The sequence below is a fragment of the Aspergillus eucalypticola genome (assembly GCF_003184535.1).
Source record: "Aspergillus eucalypticola CBS 122712 chromosome Unknown BO83scaffold_12, whole genome shotgun sequence".
In the NCBI taxonomy this organism is placed as follows: domain Eukaryota; kingdom Fungi; phylum Ascomycota; class Eurotiomycetes; order Eurotiales; family Aspergillaceae; genus Aspergillus; species Aspergillus eucalypticola.
The window spans coordinates 156,589-177,622 of NW_020290286.1; the positions used below are offsets into that span (position 1 = coordinate 156,589).

Sequence of the window (21,034 nt, forward strand, 5' to 3'; positions counted from 1 at the left end):
ATCGAAGAGGATCGTCTAGGCATATCCAGGAAGGCAAGACTTGCCGCCTCTGGGTCAAGAGGCGTTCCTCTGGGGCAAAAAAAAAGACCCTCTCACGGGACGCAGCGCGTTCTGACGGTACATGATGGGCGACAGGCGATTGATGATGAGTGGGTACGGGCGCCCCAAGATGTTGGGTCAATGGCCTGGAATCGACAGGTTGCTCAGAAATGAAGGTACTCTTCTCCTAAGGGGATGAGGTTCGGGGTTGGGGCCCGGAAGTAGGTAGTGCGGTCGATCCATCCCGACAGCAACTTGTCTCTTGTGTGTCAGTCCGTGTACTGTAATGCATACAGTTACAGGAAAATGCAGAAGCATGCATTGGCCCTATTCACGATAGCGGGAATGCATCCGGCGATGACTGGCAGAAAAATGATAGCAGCGGAGGTGGTTGATAACCGCAGAGTGGGGGTGTTGGGCTCCGCAATAGGCGCGGACGAGAGCAAAATCCTGGAGGCTGGGTAGAGAGGATGGATCCCGTTAGTGCAGAAGGCGATTGAACGAAGGCTGCAAGGATGTTCCGGAACGGCCAGCCCAGTCACTAAGCCGTCTGACTGGATACTTCCAGTCCACTCACAGTATTGCTCATCCTGTCTGGCATCGGAGCAGATTGAGTGTATGGTCCAGAGATCATGTTGACCATCTGGATGAGAATTCTCTTCGGAAGCTCAGTAGCATATGAAAAAAGAGAAGACCGACTCATAAAAAAATGAGAGTCAGGGAACAAGACGTAGCTGCCGGCATTAGTATGGATTGTTGCGCAGAAGCGAGTTTTTGCGGTCGTTCTTCTCTTCCCTGAATTTATTTTTCCTTCTTTATGATTCCGATTCCACAGATCGCCGTTTCGATTTATTTTTCACCATTATTTTTTTGTCCTACCAAATTGGTCGGCACGGCGGCCGCTCAGGGACAAGAAAAATAAATCCATCGGGAAGAGATGAAGCAGACCGACCAGCCGACAAAAGCCTTCCCCCACAAGGCAGGCTGGGCTCATACCACCGCGCTTGTGAACTCGCTAGACGGTCTAGTACTACACAGTACATCGTCAGGTCATCGTGGTGACGATCTAGGCAATGTTGCCGCTGATTTTCATTTGACGGGTCGATTGTCGGAAGGTGGCCAATAAGTCAGAGTAAGTATAATTAGTAGCAATGCGAGAAAGCAAAGTGGTCTGTCTGCACCTGTGCATCGTAACATCGGATCGAGACAGACAATGGCCCATGCACGAGAACCATGCAGGAGTAGCAAAGCCCCGCCAACATGAATCAACCGTCAGACAGTAGTCCACTATAGTCCTGCATGGACAGGTTGTCACTGAGGCCGATGGGTTTCCCACCGGCTCTCTTCGACCTTCCCCGACGAGTCCGAATCACGGTCGTTTATGGCCAGGGATGAAGACCACCGTATCCATTGATCAACGGACCGTAATGGAGATGAGCGGGGGTTTCGGGGTGTGAAATCGACCAAGAGAACGAAGCACATCGCGGGAAAAGGGGAAGATCGAAACAAAGGGAGTCCCGAGACGAGGAGGACTTGCCTTTGGGGAATGGCAGAGGGGCCTGTGGCGCAGTCTGTAACCAATTAACCGCTGACCGTACCATACTACTATAGTACTAAAAACTACCAGTAGGAAGGGTAGAACCTTCCGGCAACCAGGTAAGCTTACCCTACTTGGCCGCTGTTTGGTTTGGTAAAAAGCCAGCACTTCGGTACCCGCCGCGGAGGTACCGGTGACTTCCTGGCAGGCGGGAACATTGTGGCAGACCCACACCTCAGGTACCCGTAGCGCTTGTAACTAAAGGGAATTCCAGACTGCGGTAAACGCTGGCGAGGGCTTGGAAAACCTGCGGTGCGTAAAATCATGATGTTTTTTATTTTTATTTTTCTATTTTCTTTTAATACTTGTTTTTTTTTTTTTTTTTTCTTTCTGTTTCTTTTTAAGAGGAGAAAAATTTCCGATTGATGAAGAGATTGACTCGAAATGATCCAAATGTAAGGTCTTGATCTATTTAATTTTTATAATTTACTACTTATTATGTGTTTGCAGTGTGTATGTCGAAGTAGTTTATCATTTAGTCTCTCAATACTCGAAATTCTTGGATCTTGTCTTAGCAAGTCTGACCCATGTATGGCGCTGATGCTGTTCTTTGCACACTAGGCGCCCTAGTAGGTTAATTAACTTCAGACCAACGTATCTTCACCCTCCGCCAGAGATGTCCATCGTGGTCGGAGTAGTATTTCTTAGTATTCTCTTTCCTAATATTAATAATACTTTGTAAACTCAGGCTACAAGAATTCCTCCTCCGTATAGCTAGTGCTCTTTCTATGTGCGTGTGTATGTGGGCGTGCGTATATGCTTTAGTGTCTGTGTTCTCTTCACCGTCTGGTAGCATAGCGGAAAAATTCATATTAATTCATTTAAAGATGCATGACTAGTTAAAGTTTTCGAGGGAAGTATCTAGCATGTAGTTTTACCTTCCTGAAGAAGGCAACTGATGATATCCACCAGAGAGTATTTGTGTGAAAGAATTGGCCTGCGCTTAGGTGCAAGATCCATGTTCTAAGACGGTCTGCCTCTTCTGCGCACAGATGTGTCTTTTGACAATCCCCCGATACTCTGCATTAGTTAGTTAAGTTAGTCAATTCCTACGCTTATTCATTAAGCCCATCGCGGTTTCACTTCGGTTTCCTCTTATCCCTTCTAGTCTTACACACATTCCTTTTTCAGTTTTTTACATTAAGTAGCTACTATTTGTAATGATGATGATTTCTCATCCTTTTCTTTTTCTATAAGCCCTAAAATAAAAAGCACCCGGGGTTCTGTGTGAGAGGACGGAATTGGCCCTAAGCAGCGATGAAATGCACGCATGTGGATCGCATATCATAATCCTCGGCTATAGGTGTCTGCTATCTCGCTATAGTGTGCCGTGTACCTAACGGGGTACACCGGAGGCACAACTCAAGGCCTGAACATCAGTGCTGGTGGATTTGCTCCGAAAAAGGTACCTATTATGGCTGTTGAGACCTAGACAGGTACTTAGGAGGTACCAGTTACCTCGGAGGCTCTCTCTCTCTCTGGGTGTGGGTAAGTAACTATGAAATGGCCCCAAAACACTTCTCCCCTCATCCTAGTTATAACAAGAATGTTATAATACCATACAATACTAGTAGTATAGTGTAGTACATACACAGACAGGCCAACTCCCTCTGCGGTCATCCAACCCACTCTATTGAGGCAACACCGGTTCATGCATGGTCATATCCTGATTGTCATGGCTTCAATTTCCCATCACCCCGTCTTACGTTTGACTGGACACAACAAGCTCTGTATCACGATTCGCTCTTCCCTTCTCTTTCCCTTACCTTTAAATGCTGAAAGGCTGGGGATCACTGCCAGGTCCCATGGTTCAGACGAAGGTTTCACAGAAAGAAAGTTCAAACTAAGCACGGACTCCGAGAAGAATTAGAGCGTTCCGTCCGGCGTGGGACGGCCTGCATCTTGGAATCTCGAGATCAGTCCAGTCATCCAGTGAGTTCTCCTCCGTGCTAGGTCCGTCCCTGCTCCGGATGGAGATTCCGTGTACCTAGTGCTGCCATTAAAACGGTAGTGATCCCATTTGACTCCATCCATCCGGCTAAGTCTACCTGACCACCCACTCATTTTGAACTCTGCTGCGCTACCTACGGAGTGCATATACTTCCTGCCTGCATTTACCCAAAATGCGACGGCCTCCTCCAATCGCTAGCCGCCCCGAACCACGTCAGTCTGGAAGCACGGTAGAAGAATGCTCCTGAATTCGACATGTCGTCCAGTACAGTCATTGCGTTGCATTCTAATGCTTCTCTTGCAGATCCTTTTTTTCCACCTGCGTTCTCCACTGCATGTGAGTCCAGTACACCGGCCGTGGTATCCATGTCGCCATTTGATCTTCCGTCCGACCACCTAGCCATTGGATGGGAGGATTAGGAGAGGGAGCTGCATGGCCAGGCGGACCCTAGCCCTAGTCTTGGTGATTTGGGCGTCTCGTGGCCTATGATTTTGACTCCCGCATAAGCGAACCGCAAGTTGGTTGGAGGACAGTCTCTCCGTCTCCCCATCTGCAGGTGCCGGTCGTCTTAGCTTTCACGCGCTCTTCCTGCTTCATAACTACCCGGTGCCCCGTCCTCGGAAGATGCGACGGGAAGGGGGTAGCTGGACTTGAGATGGTACAGTAAGTCTGAATCTCCCAGGATTACGAATCGCAAGTTCCCTCCTGTGCTTTGACCTACGATGCCTTCGCTTTGTCTTGCTGGCCTGTCATTTTTCCATTGATTGTAGTCCGTTTCTGCACCTCCGTTTTCTCGGTCGTTGGCTTGAATTTGGCCCCGAATGCAATGTCCAGGTCTCATAACTCCATTGAAAGCCAGCTTTGCTGCTTAGAAAGAAACCGTTCCAAGTGCTTTTGCTGACACTCTGATTTCTGCAAAGGTATCGCAGAGTCGAGTTTCTACTTAGGGACTATGACAACATGGATTGCCTACCAGATCTGCCCCGTCCTAGCACCATGACACCGTGAAGCCGAGTGCTCAGATCTTAATAACCCCACGATAGCTACAGTATTGAACAACTCCCAAATGCAAAGAGGTTACAAGGGCAGAAAAGACCACATATAACAAGTGACCGTTAGTGGACCCCGAGTCAAGCATGGGTTGGTTTATGCTGGGTCGATACTCGGTTAAGATCAGTTGGAATGCAAAGATGATAGCACGCGTCGAGCACCCACTGTCTCATCTGTGAAAGCGATGCATTTACAGAGGATGAGAACAAAGGTATAATTCAATGCGTGTTTAATTCCGCATTCTCGATTAGACCTTTTGTGTGCTTCAAAAGAGATATACCAACAGTGAAGGATTATTGTCATGGTTTGAATGGGCGGGTGTCGGGTTTGTATACTGAGCCACCGGATCGTTGGGTCAAGGTGAATAGATAATAGACCACTTTGGCTTAGAATAAAACGACAATAACATTGAAATGAAAGATTCCCAATATCTCAGTCCTCTCTGTAGGCTATTCCCGGCTAACACTGGGGTGGTCGTGAAACCTTGCTCTCGACCCTTTCTACCCTCGAGGTATTCTTGGCACCCGCGGAAAACGTGGGCGATGCTTTGACTTGCGACTTTCTTTCTGGTGGTTAAGTTCTCGTCGAATTATTCTGCCAGTCTTTCCTCATCGCTTCACTTTCCCTTCTTTGCTCTCTCTCTCTCTTTTTATTTTTCTTTTCTCCTTCCGCCCCCCTTCTTTTGATTTCACCATCTATCTTTTTCTTCTCTTTTGCTTCTTGTCTTCCACCAGACTGGAACTGCAACCACAACGACAACTTTCTCGCGCGGTCTCCGATCTAGCCTAGCCTCAGCGCATCTCCCACCGGGCACCGAATAAGTTGCGCGCTCCGTCCGTGTCGTCATGTCCCCTCATGACTACGCGGACCATCAATCAGAATCTGTCGCAGATGCGGTGACCGCGATGAAGCTGGAGTCCGACGCAGCGCCCGAAAACTCAGCCATGTCAAACGGCGGAGGAGCCATGATCAAGGATGAATCGTCAAACGCGGCCTCCAACGCCTCCCCCGTCCCGACCCCAAAGGCAGAACGATCACGATCTTCTTCTCGAGCCCCGGTGAAGAAGGAAGAGAACTACGAAGACTACGGAAGCAATGTGAAAGGGGCGGAGAACAATCATGGGGACAACGTGGAGGAGAAAGTCGGAGGCGACATAATTGTCAAGCTCGAGCCTGGACAGCCTCCCAAGTTAACACGGAGCTCTTCCCAGAAGGTTGTTCCACGGCCACCGCAGTTGTTTGCCCATCTGCCGGATAGCACAGCTGAGGCTCAAGCGACGTTTGACTTGATGGACGCATGCACGTACGCCAATAAGTACATGGGTTATACTGAACATGCGATGGAATGCGATTGTGCTGAAGAATGGGGTAAGTTTTTACTGAGATATCTCCTGCGCTGTCTATCTACTCAACCTCGCCGTCACTGGCTTCATCGTTTGGCTCCTACGCGTGGTGGCGTTCCTCTAACCCATCTTGAGGGAGGTGGGAACGGCCACTTGGTCTACGCTCCTGCCTTTTTGTTTATTTTCTGTCCCTTCTCTATTTATCTAAACACTCTGTTATTTCACGTTGTTATTTCGATACATCTCCCCCTTTTCTTTGGTTGTTGGTTTTTCATGTCTGTGTTGTTTTGTGTGTCTTCCCCCCACCTACGGACCTAATTAGTTAACCCATGACCAGAACCGTCCGTCTCCAAAAATCTGGCATGCGGTGAGGACTCAGATTGCATTAACCGCGCGACCAAGATCGAATGCATGGGCGATTGTGGATGTGGGCCAGAGTGTCAGAACCAACGATTCCAGCGAAGGGAATATGCTCCGGTGGCGGTGATCAAAACGGAAAAGAAAGGGTTCGGTCTCCGGGCGGAGGCTGACCTGCGACCGCACCAATTTATCTTTGAGTATGTGGGCGAAGTCATCAACGAGGGGCAATTTCGGCGCCGCATGAGACAGTATGACGAAGAGGGAATCAAGCACTTTTATTTCATGTCCCTCAGCAAGGGCGAATTTGTCGATGCGACCAAAAAGGGCAATCTGGGCCGCTTTTGCAACCATTCGTGCAATCCCAATTGTTATGTCGACAAGTGGGTCGTTGGCGAGAAACTTCGCATGGGCATTTTTGCTGAACGACACATTCAAGCTGGGGAGGAACTCGTCTTCAACTACAATGTCGACCGCTATGGGGCAGATCCGCAACCCTGTTACTGCGGCGAGCCTAACTGTACCGGCTTCATCGGAGGTAGAACTCAAACGGAGCGGGCTACAAAGTTGTCGAATGCTACCATCGAGGCTTTGGGTATTGACGATGCAGACGGCTGGGACACCGCTGTTGCGAAGCGGCCACGCAAGAAGAAGACGGGAGAGGACGATGAGGAATATGTGGACAGCGTGCAGCCCAGGTCCCTGGAGGAGAATGGCGTGACCAAGGTCATGGCGGCGCTCATGCAGTGCAAGGAGAAATGGATTGCGGTCAAGCTCCTGGGACGAATTCAGCGCTGTGATGATGAGCGAGTCCGTAATCGGGTGGTGAAAATGCATGGATACCAGATTTTGAACTCCCAGCTGGGCATGTGGAAGGAGGATCACAACGTCGTTTTACAGATTCTCGACATTCTCGACAAGTTTCCTCGTCTGACGCGGAACAAGATCATCGACTCCAAGATTGAGTCTACCATTCAACCATTGACCAGCTGTGGTGATGAGCGTGTGGAGAAGAAGTCAGCCACCTTGCTGCAAGTCTGGTCGACCCTCGAGGTTGGTTATCGCATTCCACGCATGAAGAGAGATCCCAATGCCACGACGCCAGCTGTTAATCAGTTCGGGCGGCGGGAGAACACTCGAGATGAGCGACGACGGTCAAAGTCTCGTTCCCGATCGAGGTCGCGGTCTATAGAAGCCCCTCGCGGGCCAGCTGCTCAAGCGCGAGGCGGACATGGCCAGAGAAATCCTCACCATCATGGTCCCCGACCCTTCCGTCGACAATTTAACCCCCTCCCGCCAGGATGGTTCCAAGCAGAATCAAATGGGAGAACCTACTATTACTCCGCTCGCGGGGATACTACGTGGACACGACCGACAAAGGCCGCTCCTCAACCGCCGCCGGCCCCGAAAGAGTCGAGAGACAAGGCATTGCAGGATATCATCGATGGTATCATGAACGCCAAGGAGAACACACCAAAGGAGAAGAGCGGAACTCCAGCTACACCACAAGCGTCTAGACCAACACCGGATATGAAGGATGGTCAAGAAAAGTGGAGGTCATATAGCGAGGAGAAGCGAAAGAAAATCTATGAGAACACGGTGAGTAGTACAGCGTTTGAGGCATAAATTCGAAAGGCGTGCAAGTACTGACGGTAAATAGCTCTATCCCCATGTCAAGTATGTGGTGGACAAGTTCAAGCACAAACTTCCAAAAGATGACTTGAAACGCTATGCCAAAGATGTGAGATGAAACCTCTCTTGAAGCTTTCACAGAAGAATAGTCGAGCTAACCAATTGCTGTCAACACAGGTGGCTAAGAAACTGGTAAATTCGGATTTCAAAAACAACCGTGTTGGGGACCCTACCAAGATCGATGACAAGCAGCAAAAGAAGGTGAAGAAATTCTGCAAAGAATTCTTCGACAAAGCTGTCGTCAAGCACCGCGCATACGAACAACGGAAAGCAGAGCGACAGTCGAAGGAGCCAAATTCGAGGCCCAATGACGCGGCAGCGGAGGCTGTCGAGGATGACGGTCTGGACGTAAAGATGTCTGACGATGAGGACGATCGGGTTCCAGCACAGGATGAGGAGACGCCTACGACCATGACAGACGAAGTGCAAGGCCTCTTGAAACGTAAGAGAGAAGATGAGCCAAACACCGGTGATGGAAGCACAACCGAGTATACTACTCCGTCTTCGTCCAAGCGACAACGATCCTCCACGCCGCCACCACCACCCCCTCCTCCCATGAGCCCTGGTAACGAGCAAGGCCAAAGTGGCGAAGATGGGAATACGAAGAGCGATGCAGATGAGCCCACTCCTGCGGACAAACAAGATCTTGGTTCTCCTCCGCCTCCTCCGCCACCTCCTCCCTACCCTGAACAGGAGATGGATACCAACAACAATCATTTCATCTCCGAAGATGGCGTGAAGGAGCTAAACCCGACACATATTGGCATCGAGGGACGGGTATAGCATGAGTAACCCCAGCCAGCTAGTAAAACCAAAGCTAGCCAGCTGATATCCCCACCATCCATTCCACCCCAAGGGGGGAGTTCCAGCATCGGGTCTGGTGTTCTAGGAGTTCGACTTGACTTGATATGATATGACTAATTGGCTGCCATTTATTCTTAGCCCTCCTATTATTTGTCCCCCTCTATATTCCCCAATACCTTAGCTTAAGGGGATTTCGTCCGAAGAGCATCTGGTTCGTTTTGAATTGATCTGATCTGATCTGACTCGATTTGGCCGTTTATCTTAATCCTTGTGCCATTCTTCCCCTTATACTATTCTATTTCTACTATATTCTATTCCTTCCCTTCCAGTTGCTCTTTCATTCTCGTCTGGGTTTTCTTTCATTTCTCTTTTCTATATTTGCATTCCTACCCCCTTTTATTATCACTTTTCCTTGTTCAAACATGAATACCCCCAGTTCGTACCCGCGATAGCTATGATGATTGCATACCTCCCGGTCTTAGAGGAGAGAGAGAGAGAAAGGAAAACAACAAGAAGTACTCAATCAACAAGGATCTTTCATTTCTTCTTAGGTTTTGTTGGCGAGAGAGTGAGGGAGAGAGGATAAGTAGGATCATGAAGTGTATTACTAAAAGCACATATCTATATCTATACTTTTTCCACTTCTATATGTACCCATACGCAGTAGTGATCAAGTGTAGTGCATACATGCGTGTACAAATGTATACCATCATCATCATCATCATCATCATCAGTTGATATGATACTAATACTAGCTAATTACGCAACTAGCAGTAGACCATAAATCCAGATTGGCAGTTAGCATTTTCTCTGTAGTACTTACGAAGGTATTAATTTAATTTATTTTTAATGACATGATGCGGAATGGAAGCATATGTGTCTAGTTTGTTGGTTCTCTGCACTATGTATGTATGTTATGTAAATGTTTTATTAGTTCCGTCTACTCTACGAGGATGATGTAAAGGGAGTTTTTTTAAGGAAGAAAAATAGTGTCCAGTCAGTCCACACACACTCACATATACACCCCCAAATATTCTACCCATTCCATTCATTCATAGCACAATAAGGATATTCATGTATGTTCGAGAGAGGCGAAAAAAAAAAAAAAAAGAAAGAAAACGTGGGGGAAAAAAAAGGGAAAAAGGCGTAAAATATGAAAGGAAGAAACTCCTCTAGTAGAAACTCTCCACGATACTCTCCTTGTTGGCATTACCCATGCCAACACCACGGGGACCCATCTCACCCAGACGGAAGACACTTTCAATCACACTCAATTCCGTGGCTGTCGTGTCCAGACCCGTGACAGCGAGCCAGTCGTTCACGACCATACCGGCACCGACGACGGGGCTACCGCGGTTGACACTACCAGCGACGAGGGGCACTTGCAGGAGGGAGGAAAGTTCATCCTGGTCACGGATGGAGGTCTTGGGGTGGACGATACCACCTTGGTTGGAGAGGGCCATGTAGGAACCAGTCAGGACGTTGTCGGCGACAGTTTGACGGAAGACTTCGACACCGAGGACATCGGCGATGCTGTTTAGTTTTAACATGTTAGCATGAGTGTGCAAAAATTGCATGTATGTGTGTGTGTAAGGGGTATCACGGGCATACATTTCTTCGGTTTCCCGCTCGAGATCCGGGTGGATCAGCGCGACATGGTCATTACAGCAGATGACGTTACCCAGAGCCGAAAGACGTTCCTCTATACGTTGAATCTTCACCGAATCGGGTAGCGTATTCCGGAGATGTTGAAGCTCTTGGTCTGTCGTGGTGGTGGGGACAAGGAGACCGTTGCGGTTTCTGATATGGGGCGAAAGATAGTCAGTGGATTTTGATACGGAGATCAAATTTGAGTCCGGGCCTAGACATACCCTGCCGTCAGACGGCCAACAATGCGGGTTCCGGCGATGGTTGCGTGGCAGATGGGAATGACATCTTGCAATTCGGCCTCGAATACACTAAATGGAGCGTTAATGGGACTGGGTTGTGGTTCTGGTAGAAACGGGTATATATATGTGCACCTGTAGAAGTTCTCGGAAGCGCCAATGGCAACAATAGCGTAGGAGTTGGTGAGACGGGAGAAAACACCGACCCTAGAAAACCAAGATGCATTAGTAAAGGGTCCAGAAGCTGCGAGGTCTGGGCCGCATGGTCAAGCAGGCCAGCAGAAAATTCTCCGGGGTGCGTCTCTCACTCGTTGGAGTTCTCGAACTGCGCGCGGACGGCCATAATTCCTTCTGTCGGAGTCGGAGTACTAGTGGTGGGAATAGTGAAGTTTGGATAATTCTAGGTCTTCGCTTCGAGAAAGCGAGGAAGTTGATCGAGTGCCCGTGAAAGAGGGAAAGAGATCGCTGGGAGGAGAGAGGAAGAGATTCGAAGTGGTGAAGGCGGGGTGAGGGCGAGGCAGAGCCTGTCGGGAAGAGGTTCGTGGCGGGGAAAACGGCGAGAAAGGAACACAAAGTGCTAGAACAGGACTTTGCGACTCGCAATTGACGAGAGACGGGACTCGATCAGGCAAAAGATGCAGGCAAATTAAAGAGCACAGCAGGGTCGTGAACCGCAGTGATGGAGGAAAAGCCCGAGGAAATAAAAAGCTTCGAGCGATAGCCCCGCCTATGGCACTAGTCCCCATCGGGGTGGAAGGCGGCGACCGGGCAGAACCAGTCATGAGTCAGCAATCAGCATCAGTCATCATTTCCGCCCGTCGACTCATCACCAGCAAGACATGAGCCATTATGATTCATCCTCCGGTGGGTCTAGATTCCCCAGTAACTACTAGATCCAGCCCCCTTTACATAGTTGCACCGCCGCATAGTACGGTTCCCCACTCCGGGTGAGAAGAGACGTGAGATCAAGAAGGACGAACTCAATAATATAAAAATTAAGAAGAAATCATATTTATGAAGAGAAGATCCTAACCACTCAACGCCTAAGGGGAATCCTCCGTAGCTAAATACATAACCAGTCGCTAGGTAATCGAAAAGAGAAAAGGCCTTACATATCCCAACGAAGAAGTCTACTTCAAAACTCCGGGTGAGAATCCTAGCGCGAAAAGACAAATCAAAGAGAAGCCTGCGCACACACTCATCCCCTTCCCGCTAAAAGGGGGGACGAGGCCCTGGGGGAGGTGGTGGAGGCGGCGGCGGATAATAAAGACTTGGGGGGTGGTGTCCCGTCATAAACCGGGTAGGGGAGGTCGATGAAAGTTGGACCCCGGCGGAGGAGGAAGGTGAGGAGGCCCTCCCATGGAGGCAAAAGGATCAGGCAAGCCGAGCTGTTCGTTGATCGGGGGAATCTGTTGCCCCGCTGGAAGAAGACGACGGGGCTGTTGTCTCTGGGGGGTGGGTGGAGGCAGCACAAATGGTCGAGTTTCGGCAGGGCCGTGGGCCAATGGCGGCTGTGCAGGCTGGGGCAGGAGGGCTCGATGAGTCGAGAGGCGTGGAGCAGCTTGTGACAGGGGAGGGCGCGGAGGCTCCGCCGCAGCAATATCTGCCAGGGCTGACAATGCTCGGGGACGCAAGTCAGGCAGCACCACCGGAGGACTGATCTCTGCCGGCACTGCGTTGCGAGGAACTTCAACAATCCCGGTCGCTTTCACCAACATGTCAAGAATCTGTTCAGCGGTCATGCCGGCAAAGGGGCCTGCGTCCCGGATTTCCTTCATCTGCGGATCGATGTCGTCGCCCACCTTGGCCCGCTGAACGAAGTCGTCCCAGCCAAAGTAAGCACGATCATAAAGGGCTGCCCCAGAAGGATTCCGAACATAGTTGGAGTTGAAGCCTCTCCACACTTCCCTGGCGGGTGGTACCACTCGTCCGCGCTCCGGCTCGGTTTCGGAATCATCAGTCTGCAGTGTTAACGTTAGTAGCCATTCCTGGTTCCGAGCACCGGATTTTATACATACCTCAGTATGCTCATCATCTTCTGCGGCACGGCGACCTTCGACAAAAGTCATATACGCCCCCTGACTGGCCAGCAAGTGCTCTTCTCGAATATTGCGAGCTTGGGCCTGTTGTTCGTTGGTTGTCAGGAGCTCGTCTAATGAAAGGAATAAGCGTCATAACTCACCCGATATCGCTCCTCAATAGCTTGCTTGTTGGCCTCGAATAGCCGGTGCTCCTGCGCCACCTTGAGTTCGTATTCCCGGCGTAAAACCTCCTTCCGTCCATTTAGTCTCTCCTTCAACTGCATATTGACTTCTTCAAACTCTGGCACGTTTTTATGCGCGTTCTTATCGCGGGCCAGTCGCTTCTCAGACTGCGTGGCTAGCACTGCCAGCGCCAGCCGCTGAGCAGCAGCCACTTTCTTGAAGGCCTTATCCAACTCCCGTTGCCTGTCCCGCAGCTTCTGGGTAGCTGCACTTGGGGAAGGAGAGCGGTCAGGCTCCACATCGCTCGAGCGATCCAGTTGTCGACCGGTGCGACCACCACGACCACTGCGTGCGGCGCCTCGTCCTCGTTTGTTCACTGCGAAACGCGCTGAGCCGCGACTCCGTCCACCACGACCGCGGCCTCGAGTCCGTCCACCACGGGTTGGTTTACCGGCCGTCGACTCTGTAGCTACCTCTGGCGTTGATCCTTCAATCTCTTCAGTCACCTGGCGAGAGTCGTAGTCAATTCTCGAGTCAGCCACGGCCTCAGCGGGGGACCGTGATGCCGGATTACCACCGGTGCCATTCTGCAATTGGTGATCTAATGCGTGCTCCAACTCGCCCTCTTCCACTTTAGGGTTCTTACTAGGGGATTCCGAGACCCTCTCGCTCTCAGCCGCACCAGTATCTTTCGGTTGAGATGACGACTTAGGCTTCTCGGATGCCTCTGGACTTGGAGTGGTCGTTGAATTCTGACGATCAGCAGTCTCAGGGGCTGCCGGTTCAGTGACACCACTCTTGTCTTCATCAACAACGGTGCCCTTTGGTGACTCTTCCTTCGTAGAAAGATGAAGGTCTGGCACGATGCTCTGAGGCTCATCTTGCGGTGGCCTGGGTTGCTCAACCGGTACAGGAGTGGTCCTGTCTGGTGAAGGAGACTTGACCGCAGGAGCAGTAGAAGTAGCATTGTGAGTAGTGTCAATGATATTGTCAGCAAATTGCCGGCTTCTATTTCTCGTTCTGGTACTCGGGGCAGCAGTGGTAGAAGGGCTCGGCTCTGAGAATTTCGGGACGATGCCCTGATCGTTAGAACCATCTTCAGCTGATGTTGGATGCACATGGGCCCTGAGTCTCGCCGACTGCCTCGTAGTCCGAGGTGTCTCTTCAACCGTCGGGCCCCGCTTGACGCGCTTGTGCCGAGGGGTTTCTGGAACGGCTGTTACTGGCGTTTCAGGTTGGGCAGTGGCCAACTGGGCGCTTGCGCGAGTCCGAGTATGACGGGTTTCGCGAGCGGTGTTTTCACGGGCTACATTTTCACGCGCTGCAGTCTCACGGAGCGCCGCTTCGCGAGCTGCATTCTCCGCGGCAGTATTGGCTCGAGCAGCACGAGTGCTGAGCGTGATAATACGTGATGGGCGATTGGTGTTGTTTCTTAGATGATTGTTGCTGTTCCCAGCCGTGGCAGCAGTGTTGCTGGGGGCTCTAACATCATGTTGAGAGGCACGTGCATCTCGACTCGAACGTAAACTCCGAGTCACACGAACAGATGAAAAATCATCATTTGTGGAGTCTGGGGAGCCATAAGAATCTGCTGCGATAGCTGGAAGGGGGTAAAAAACTTACTAGTATTGTTCTGGGAAGCCCCAGCGCCAGCGTGACCACCAGAGGATGTAGCTGAGGCTTGGGTAGCTTCAAGTTTACGCTTGACCCCCGCCATTGCTGTCCACTATCTAGTTGAGGATTCGGTTAGAGTTAAGGATGCGTGAACCAGTCGAGCAAATGGGGTGGAGGGGCAATGGAAAGAAACAAGACGAATAACACTGTCAGATATGAGGATCCACTTCTGAGAATCAACGTTTGAGGGGGGAGACAGGAACAGACAACAAGGCTGTTGAGATGCGGTCGTTGATGGAAACACAATGATAAGATGAGGCAAAAATGCAAGATCTTCAGGCAAGCAACACCAAAAGGGCAAGCAGTGAAGTGGGTCACGCGAAATAGATGAGAAAGCAGGAGAGAAAAATGAAAACAAGGAAAAGACGTATGTCAAGCAGGCCCCATTAAGATCAAGTAGGAACTGCAAGAAGATCAGGGAAGGGATGCAGGCATTAACTATCTTGAACGGTGAAAGGCCATGCTAAGCGACATGGGTACGTGTAGTTAAGAAAGAAAATGGGAAAACGGCGAAAGAGCCAGGTGTATGGTACATTGGTTGGAATAAAGTTAAGGATGGGGATATGCTGGGGGGGAAAGAGGACGCATTAGGAAGTACAGGGAAGAAAAGGGCGGAGGATGGCAGCCAGGCAAAAGGCCGAGATGAGACGAGAGGTATGTGACGATGGAAACGTGCCGGGAGGATCGCTTCCCAAGGAAAAAGCTGGGGGTCGCGTGGTTGCGGGAAGGAGAGCAGAAATAGAAAAGTAAAATGGGGGAACAATCGGGCAAGAAATGGGGGGAGATGGGGAGGGAAAAGGATGAGAACATACCTGGAGGGGAGGGAATAAGGAAAAATTCCTCCTCGGGGCGTGGAACAGCAACGTGAAGGTAGGTAGAAGTAGTAGATTGATTGAGTGAATCCCCAGGCGGGAACGCGAGGGTAGTAAGTCGAGATAGTAAGTAGTAGAATGGAGATTGGAGAGGGAATGAAGTAAAAAGAGGTTCGGCCAAGTGGATCAAGTGAGCGAAGCAAGAAAAGCTACCCGCTGTTTGGTTGGTTGGTTGGCGGGCCTGGCAGAGAGAGAGAGAGAGACTGTCAAGAGGGAGTGAGAAAGGAAGAGAGAAGAGAGAACAGAAGAGAGGAGAAGCCAGTACAAGGACGAACTTCGCCGGATGTAGAAGTAGTAAAAAGTAGAAAGTAGTAGTTAAAGGTTGGTTGGTTTAGTGAGGTAGCAACAGCAAGCAGAAACAGCAGCTCCAGCTTGTCGTCGTCGTAGTAGTAGTAGTAGTAGTAGCAGCAGCAGTAGCAATAACTACGGTCTACCAGAACGATCGATCCCCCAGCAATTGATGGAGCTCTCGGGGTGGTTGATCCCAAAAGTTAATCTTCATGCGCGGGCAGAGAAAGTCCGGTGATGTTTTGTAGAGCAGCGAAAGGAAAAGAAAAACCCAGGAAACGAAAAGGGAGGAAAAGACAATAGAAGGAGAAGGGGGGAAAAAAATAACACCACCCCAAATGACACGCAAAAGGGAGTGTTTAAACTAACTATTGCCGTACCTTGGATAGTTGAGAAGTCCGTGGGAAGGAAGGGGACCCAGGTAAAGAGAAAAATTGAGGAAGAAGACGACACCACAACCACCACAACAAGACAAGATTATGGAGAATTTTGAAGCTGATGGGCGATGAATTTGGCTGGGAAGATCAAGTCCAGTCCGTTCAGTCAGTCAGTCAGTCAGTCAGTTCAGTTCAAGCCAGTGTTAGTGTTAGCTGAACTAAAAAAGACCGACGGCGAGGAATTTGACTGGGCCGTTTGGCTGTCCCGGCCGCTTGGAGTGGCGCAAAAGCAGGAGCCAGGGACCGACCACCCCGGCCCACGTTCCCAATATCCGAGTAGAAATTAGAAGATAGAAAGGAGAGATCTATTTATTAAAGCATCGAATAATAATCAGATGAATCTCTAACCCAGCACGACAAAACAATTACACAAAAGTTCATTTATATTTCAAAATGAAAAAAAAAAACAAAAAATTGAAAAAAGGAGATAAACGTGGAAAAGCCGAGCGACTGTCAAAAAAAAGGCTGGATGGAATGAGTCGGAAATACGTCGTAAAGTCGAGCAGGGCCGTGTGGCCGTATAATTCCATCCCAGCCAATTCTGACCAACTAAACCGAGTAAGATCCAGCCACTAAACTCACCGCTAAGGGAATTATCATCGTCGAACACCGGACTACTTACGACTACTTACTCGCTTCTCGACAAATCGCGCTGAAACCGTGCAACAATTCGATGAGATGCTGCCAATGCTCCTTTGAGTGACAATGCTCGAAAGAAAAAAAAAAAAAAAAAGGTGGTTCATCAAGATACACACGTGTTAAGATCCTTGCGTATTAACTTAGTCCGTGGTACCTTATGTACGACTTTCTACTTATTATCTAGGTAGTCTTGTAAATAATATCTTTCTATCTATCTAGTAATCTAGTAGATGATGGATGGATGGGTTTTCCGAAAGTGGGTACCTTCCTGCTTCCTCGTACTTTATAACTAAACTCGAATCTCCATTTCCATTTCCGATTACGGAGTAAGTTAAGTAAGTAAAACTTCTGAAATTCTCTTTCACTTCATGATGCGAGACAGTAGTACAAGTTCTTCAATTCCTCGTCCTAGAGCCAATTTTATTCCCTGTCAATATGCCACCTTCCCTTCCACATATTGCCAAAAATAGACACCAGATCAATCACCATCATCAAGCTCTTCTTCCCCCACCCCCCTTATCCCTCCTTGACTTCGTCACTTCAACCCTTAGGCCTGATATCTCCCGATTAGCTCACCTCTACTCCTTTCACAATACTGGTGTAAGAATGGTGTGTTGAGATGATTCAATACCCGCTTACGTTCTCAGTCAAAAAGTCCTTTCACAGGGCAAGGAAAAATAAGAGTATCAGACAGTCACTCACTTTCTGATTTACCTCGTAATACAAAAACAACCTTCAGGGAAAAAAAGAAGAGAAAAACGTCACAAACCAGAAATCCACCATTTCATGACGAATGTGCGCCTCGTAAGAGTCTGGCCCATGACAGGTGTACATCTGCATGGATATGCACGAAATAAAAAAGGCCGCACTTGATTCAAGTTCACCGTATGATGAATCAGGTTTTTGAGGGAGAGAATCGGGCTCCGTGGGTAGGAATGACGCAGGCATTTATGGTTTTGCTTGGCTTTTTCTTCTGGTGGATATTTTGGAGGTATAATTGATCGTGTTGATTCTTATGCTGTCATTGGATGTTGTGTTTGACTATATAGACATATTAGCTCGATCTTCTTCATGGTCAAGAATAGTGGCTTCTACTATAAAATCCAATTATGATTCGTTCCTATGATGTATTTCGATACCTCAAAAGTTTCAACTTCACCCCCCAGCAGAAAACTAGCACTGACAAGCCACATATAATGTACTTACTGGCTGTCAGCATATCCGCCATTCAGTAGAGAGCCATGATGCATTATATGATCTATACTTATCTAGGAAAGTACTTGCTAACTACATCAAACGCTATGTCCAGGATATCTATCAACATAGGAAAGAAAAAAAAACAATGAACAAAGGAAAGACATGTAAGCCCAAACCTGCAATGCGGTCGCGCCCCTTTTCGGCCCAGCTAGCTCTCATCCGGTGATTCGTTCAAGTCATACTTTTTTTCATACCGTGATATACTGCTCCGCACATCTGCCGCCATGATGAAGCTGGGCATGGGAGATCCTCGACCGCTGGGTTCCGGTGACTCGGTATTCCGTTCCATCCCGTTCAGTGGTTGATCGAACAGCGGCGATCTGCTGCGTGGTGCTTGGGATCGCAGCGAACGAGTGGATCTGACCCGGTTCAAGGCCTGCACGGAAATGGTCTGACCGGCTGCTGGTGAGGCAATCACCGTGGTACCTGGCATTGGGGTCGGGGGCGGCGATGAGCTGTCAGAGCGGAATAACGGATGAATGAAGCTCTCATCGGGGAGTTTCAGCTTAGGAGGGGCAGGTCTAGCGGGAGTCACCAGCTGTGTTGATGAAGTCGCGGGTGATGACCGTGCTGACGAGGGTTGGCGAACCAAGCCATCCAAGGATCGCTTTGTATCGGAATAGCTTCGTCGAATTTTGGGGGGTTCGGGGCGAAGCTTGACCCCAGCTGCTGCACTGCCGGCTTGGTCAACGGGGTGCTCCTCTACTGTGGCCGGTGTGGCTGTGCTGTCTCCATGAGGTACGTATGATCGCTGCAGGTCAAAGGAGCTTTGCTTGGAGTCATGCTGGAATAGTGTGCGTCCAGAATAGCGATTTGAGGCCTGGGACTCTGTATTTGAAACAGACGGTTGGATCGGAGGGACAGTGTCGGAATTAGTCTTCAAATCAGCGGATGGTCGCTGAGACTCGCTGGCCAGAGAGGATGATTGCACGGTGCTTGCGTCTTTCACGCTTGCTTTATCAGAAAGAACCTCAAGCTCTTGGGATACGGATGGCGGCGACCATTTGCTAGTGGATTCCCGTCTCGCCAAGGTTGTCAGGAAATAGCCTCCTAGTATGCCTTGGCTGAGGACCGAAATGGCCCATATGGTGCAGCGAGCCACTAGCAAGGACTGATGCCTTGTGACCGACTTCTTAGCTGACACGGACTGAGCTGCACTCCATGCTATCCCTCCTGCCGTCACGCCAGTGGCCACTGATAAATATGCAGCAATAAGCCCATATGCAATGGCTCGGTGGTTTCTGCACTGCTCTGTAGGCTCAGTTTTTATATCTTTGATCCAGAGGAGCATCAAAGATACAAGCGCAAGACAGCTGACTGCGCCCAAGCTGACAATGGCCGATTCCACCGAAGACACACGAGATGAGAGGGATCTGGAGAAGGTGAAGCACATGCCATCGAGGATAGTAGTAATGAACGTCGATAATAAAGTAGTGCCACCCAGGATCCGGGCCGGGGAGGCCCTGGGCATACTAAGAGACATGGAAAAGGGGGGGTCAGGGCTATACGAAGGAAGATGGATGCTGCGGACTTCGTGGTAAAGACAGTGTCCAACGATCGCCCTTAAGGGACAGGTGCAGATGCCAGGATATTTTCAAGGGTCTTCTCAGATATTCAAATCAAGGGCTCAAAGATGTCGAGTCTAGCAGCACAGCTCAGCCGAAGCGATTGAGGCAGTTGGTACCAAGCCAAGCCGGCCGTCGTAGTTTGGACTGACCGTGACGTCGAGAGCGTTCTGGACTTGAGAAAAAGCCTTGGGAAGTACAGAGGCAATATGATAGCATGGAAGGACAGTGTGATAATGTCTCGATGGAAAAGATCGGGCGGACAAAATCGTGGGCGTGACGAGTTAGCAATGATCAAACGAGGGACAATGGTGGACGAGGGTCGAGCCGGAGTAAATACCCAACAACCCGGAAAGAACGAGAGTCAATCAATTAAGCTAAAGAGGGAAAGACGGGGGGAATGGGTTCCCCGAGGATAATTGAATAAGGACGCATGGATTGTTCGAAGAAAAAGTGCGTATGCATTTACCAGGATTATCATGACAGGGGGGGCGTTGACTACTTCGAACAGCGGTCGAATGGCAATGGCGAATGGACCTGGAGCCGAGCAATCTACGCCTCCAGGGTCTCGATCTCACTAGACTAGCAGGGGCTGCCAGAGAAGCAGATGGGAATCATACCAATCTTAGTGCGGATCGGTAGGCTCGGGGATCGAGGTGCCTTTCTCGACCATTCCCTCGATGCCCTAGCCTTGCCAGCTATTGGGGGAACTGGGCCCCTCTCGATTGCCACGAAAGTGGAAGGGGGTGGTCGTGTCGAGTAGGTAGGGGCACCAGGAAGGAAAACGGAAAAAGAAAACATATTAACCAAGGGTTTCATGATCACTGTCAAGCTGACTCGTATTTATATACGTCAAAGGGAAGCTCATGGTTTGGCGATGACTTCCAACGGCCAGGGATGACATGCCTTTAACATCAGAAACTGTCACCCACGCAGCCTTAATGAACCTACATGCTTAATCTTCGTATGATTATCCCCCAGTACGATGCAAAGACAAAAACTCTGAGCTTGAACCTCAAGTTCACCACCAAAGGGGAGTGACGAATTAATCGCCAACGCTGCACGGCATACCTCAGAGGTATCCTCATCATATGGAACAGGTCTAGAAGAGAATTTGTCAGATCAGGCTGGCTTTGCTGTACGCAGCGGCCGGGAGGATCTCCAGAGGTCCGGGAAAGCCTTAATTGGGAGATCGTCTGTTTGGATTCCTGGATGGGACTTGGGGAGCGCCCAAGTCCTGCAAAGCAGAGCTGTGATCTATCACTCCGTTCCCGGGAGGGGCCGCTATAGTTACTTGTGAAGGAAGAGAAGCGGGGAGGCAGCTGCTCCCCCTAAACAATGGTTTGGGAGGGGAGGTAATAGAGATTAAGATCATCATG

General features: G+C 49.7%; 4 protein-coding genes across 4 annotated transcripts; 1 reads left to right on the plus strand and 3 right to left on the minus strand.

Annotated features, from left to right (window-relative positions):
• Positions 1-5,482: 5,482 nt before the first annotated feature.
• set2 (SET and WW domain protein) lies at positions 5,483-8,812 on the plus strand (the record flags this gene model as incomplete). Its single annotated transcript, XM_025527531.1, has 4 exons — positions 5,483-6,005; positions 6,318-7,936; positions 7,998-8,078; positions 8,147-8,812. The coding sequence occupies 4 exons, from the start codon at positions 5,483-5,485 to the stop codon at positions 8,810-8,812; spliced, it is 2,889 nt and encodes a 962-aa protein (XP_025388095.1).
• Positions 8,813-9,929: 1,117 nt separating this feature from the next.
• BO83DRAFT_378377 (translation initiation factor 6) lies at positions 9,930-11,386 on the minus strand. The gene is made up of 5 exons (XM_025531235.1): positions 11,028-11,386; positions 10,855-10,926; positions 10,705-10,791; positions 10,445-10,633; positions 9,930-10,366 (listed from the first exon to the last, which is right to left on the minus strand). The coding sequence occupies exons 1-5, from the start codon at positions 11,060-11,062 to the stop codon at positions 10,006-10,008; spliced, it is 744 nt and encodes a 247-aa protein (XP_025388096.1). The 5' UTR covers positions 11,063-11,386; the 3' UTR covers positions 9,930-10,005.
• Positions 11,387-12,008: 622 nt separating this feature from the next.
• On the minus strand, positions 12,009-14,640 carry BO83DRAFT_426963 (uncharacterized protein; the record flags this gene model as incomplete). Its single annotated transcript, XM_025535315.1, has 4 exons — positions 12,009-12,680; positions 12,738-12,842; positions 12,902-14,493; positions 14,547-14,640. The coding sequence occupies 4 exons, from the start codon at positions 14,638-14,640 to the stop codon at positions 12,009-12,011; spliced, it is 2,463 nt and encodes an 820-aa protein (XP_025388097.1).
• Positions 14,641-18,206: 3,566 nt separating this feature from the next.
• Positions 18,207-19,749, minus strand: BO83DRAFT_360675 (uncharacterized protein). The gene has a single exon (XM_025529416.1). The coding sequence runs from the start codon at positions 19,571-19,573 to the stop codon at positions 18,239-18,241; it is 1,335 nt and encodes a 444-aa protein (XP_025388098.1). The 5' UTR covers positions 19,574-19,749; the 3' UTR covers positions 18,207-18,238.
• Positions 19,750-21,034: the final 1,285 nt, after the last annotated feature.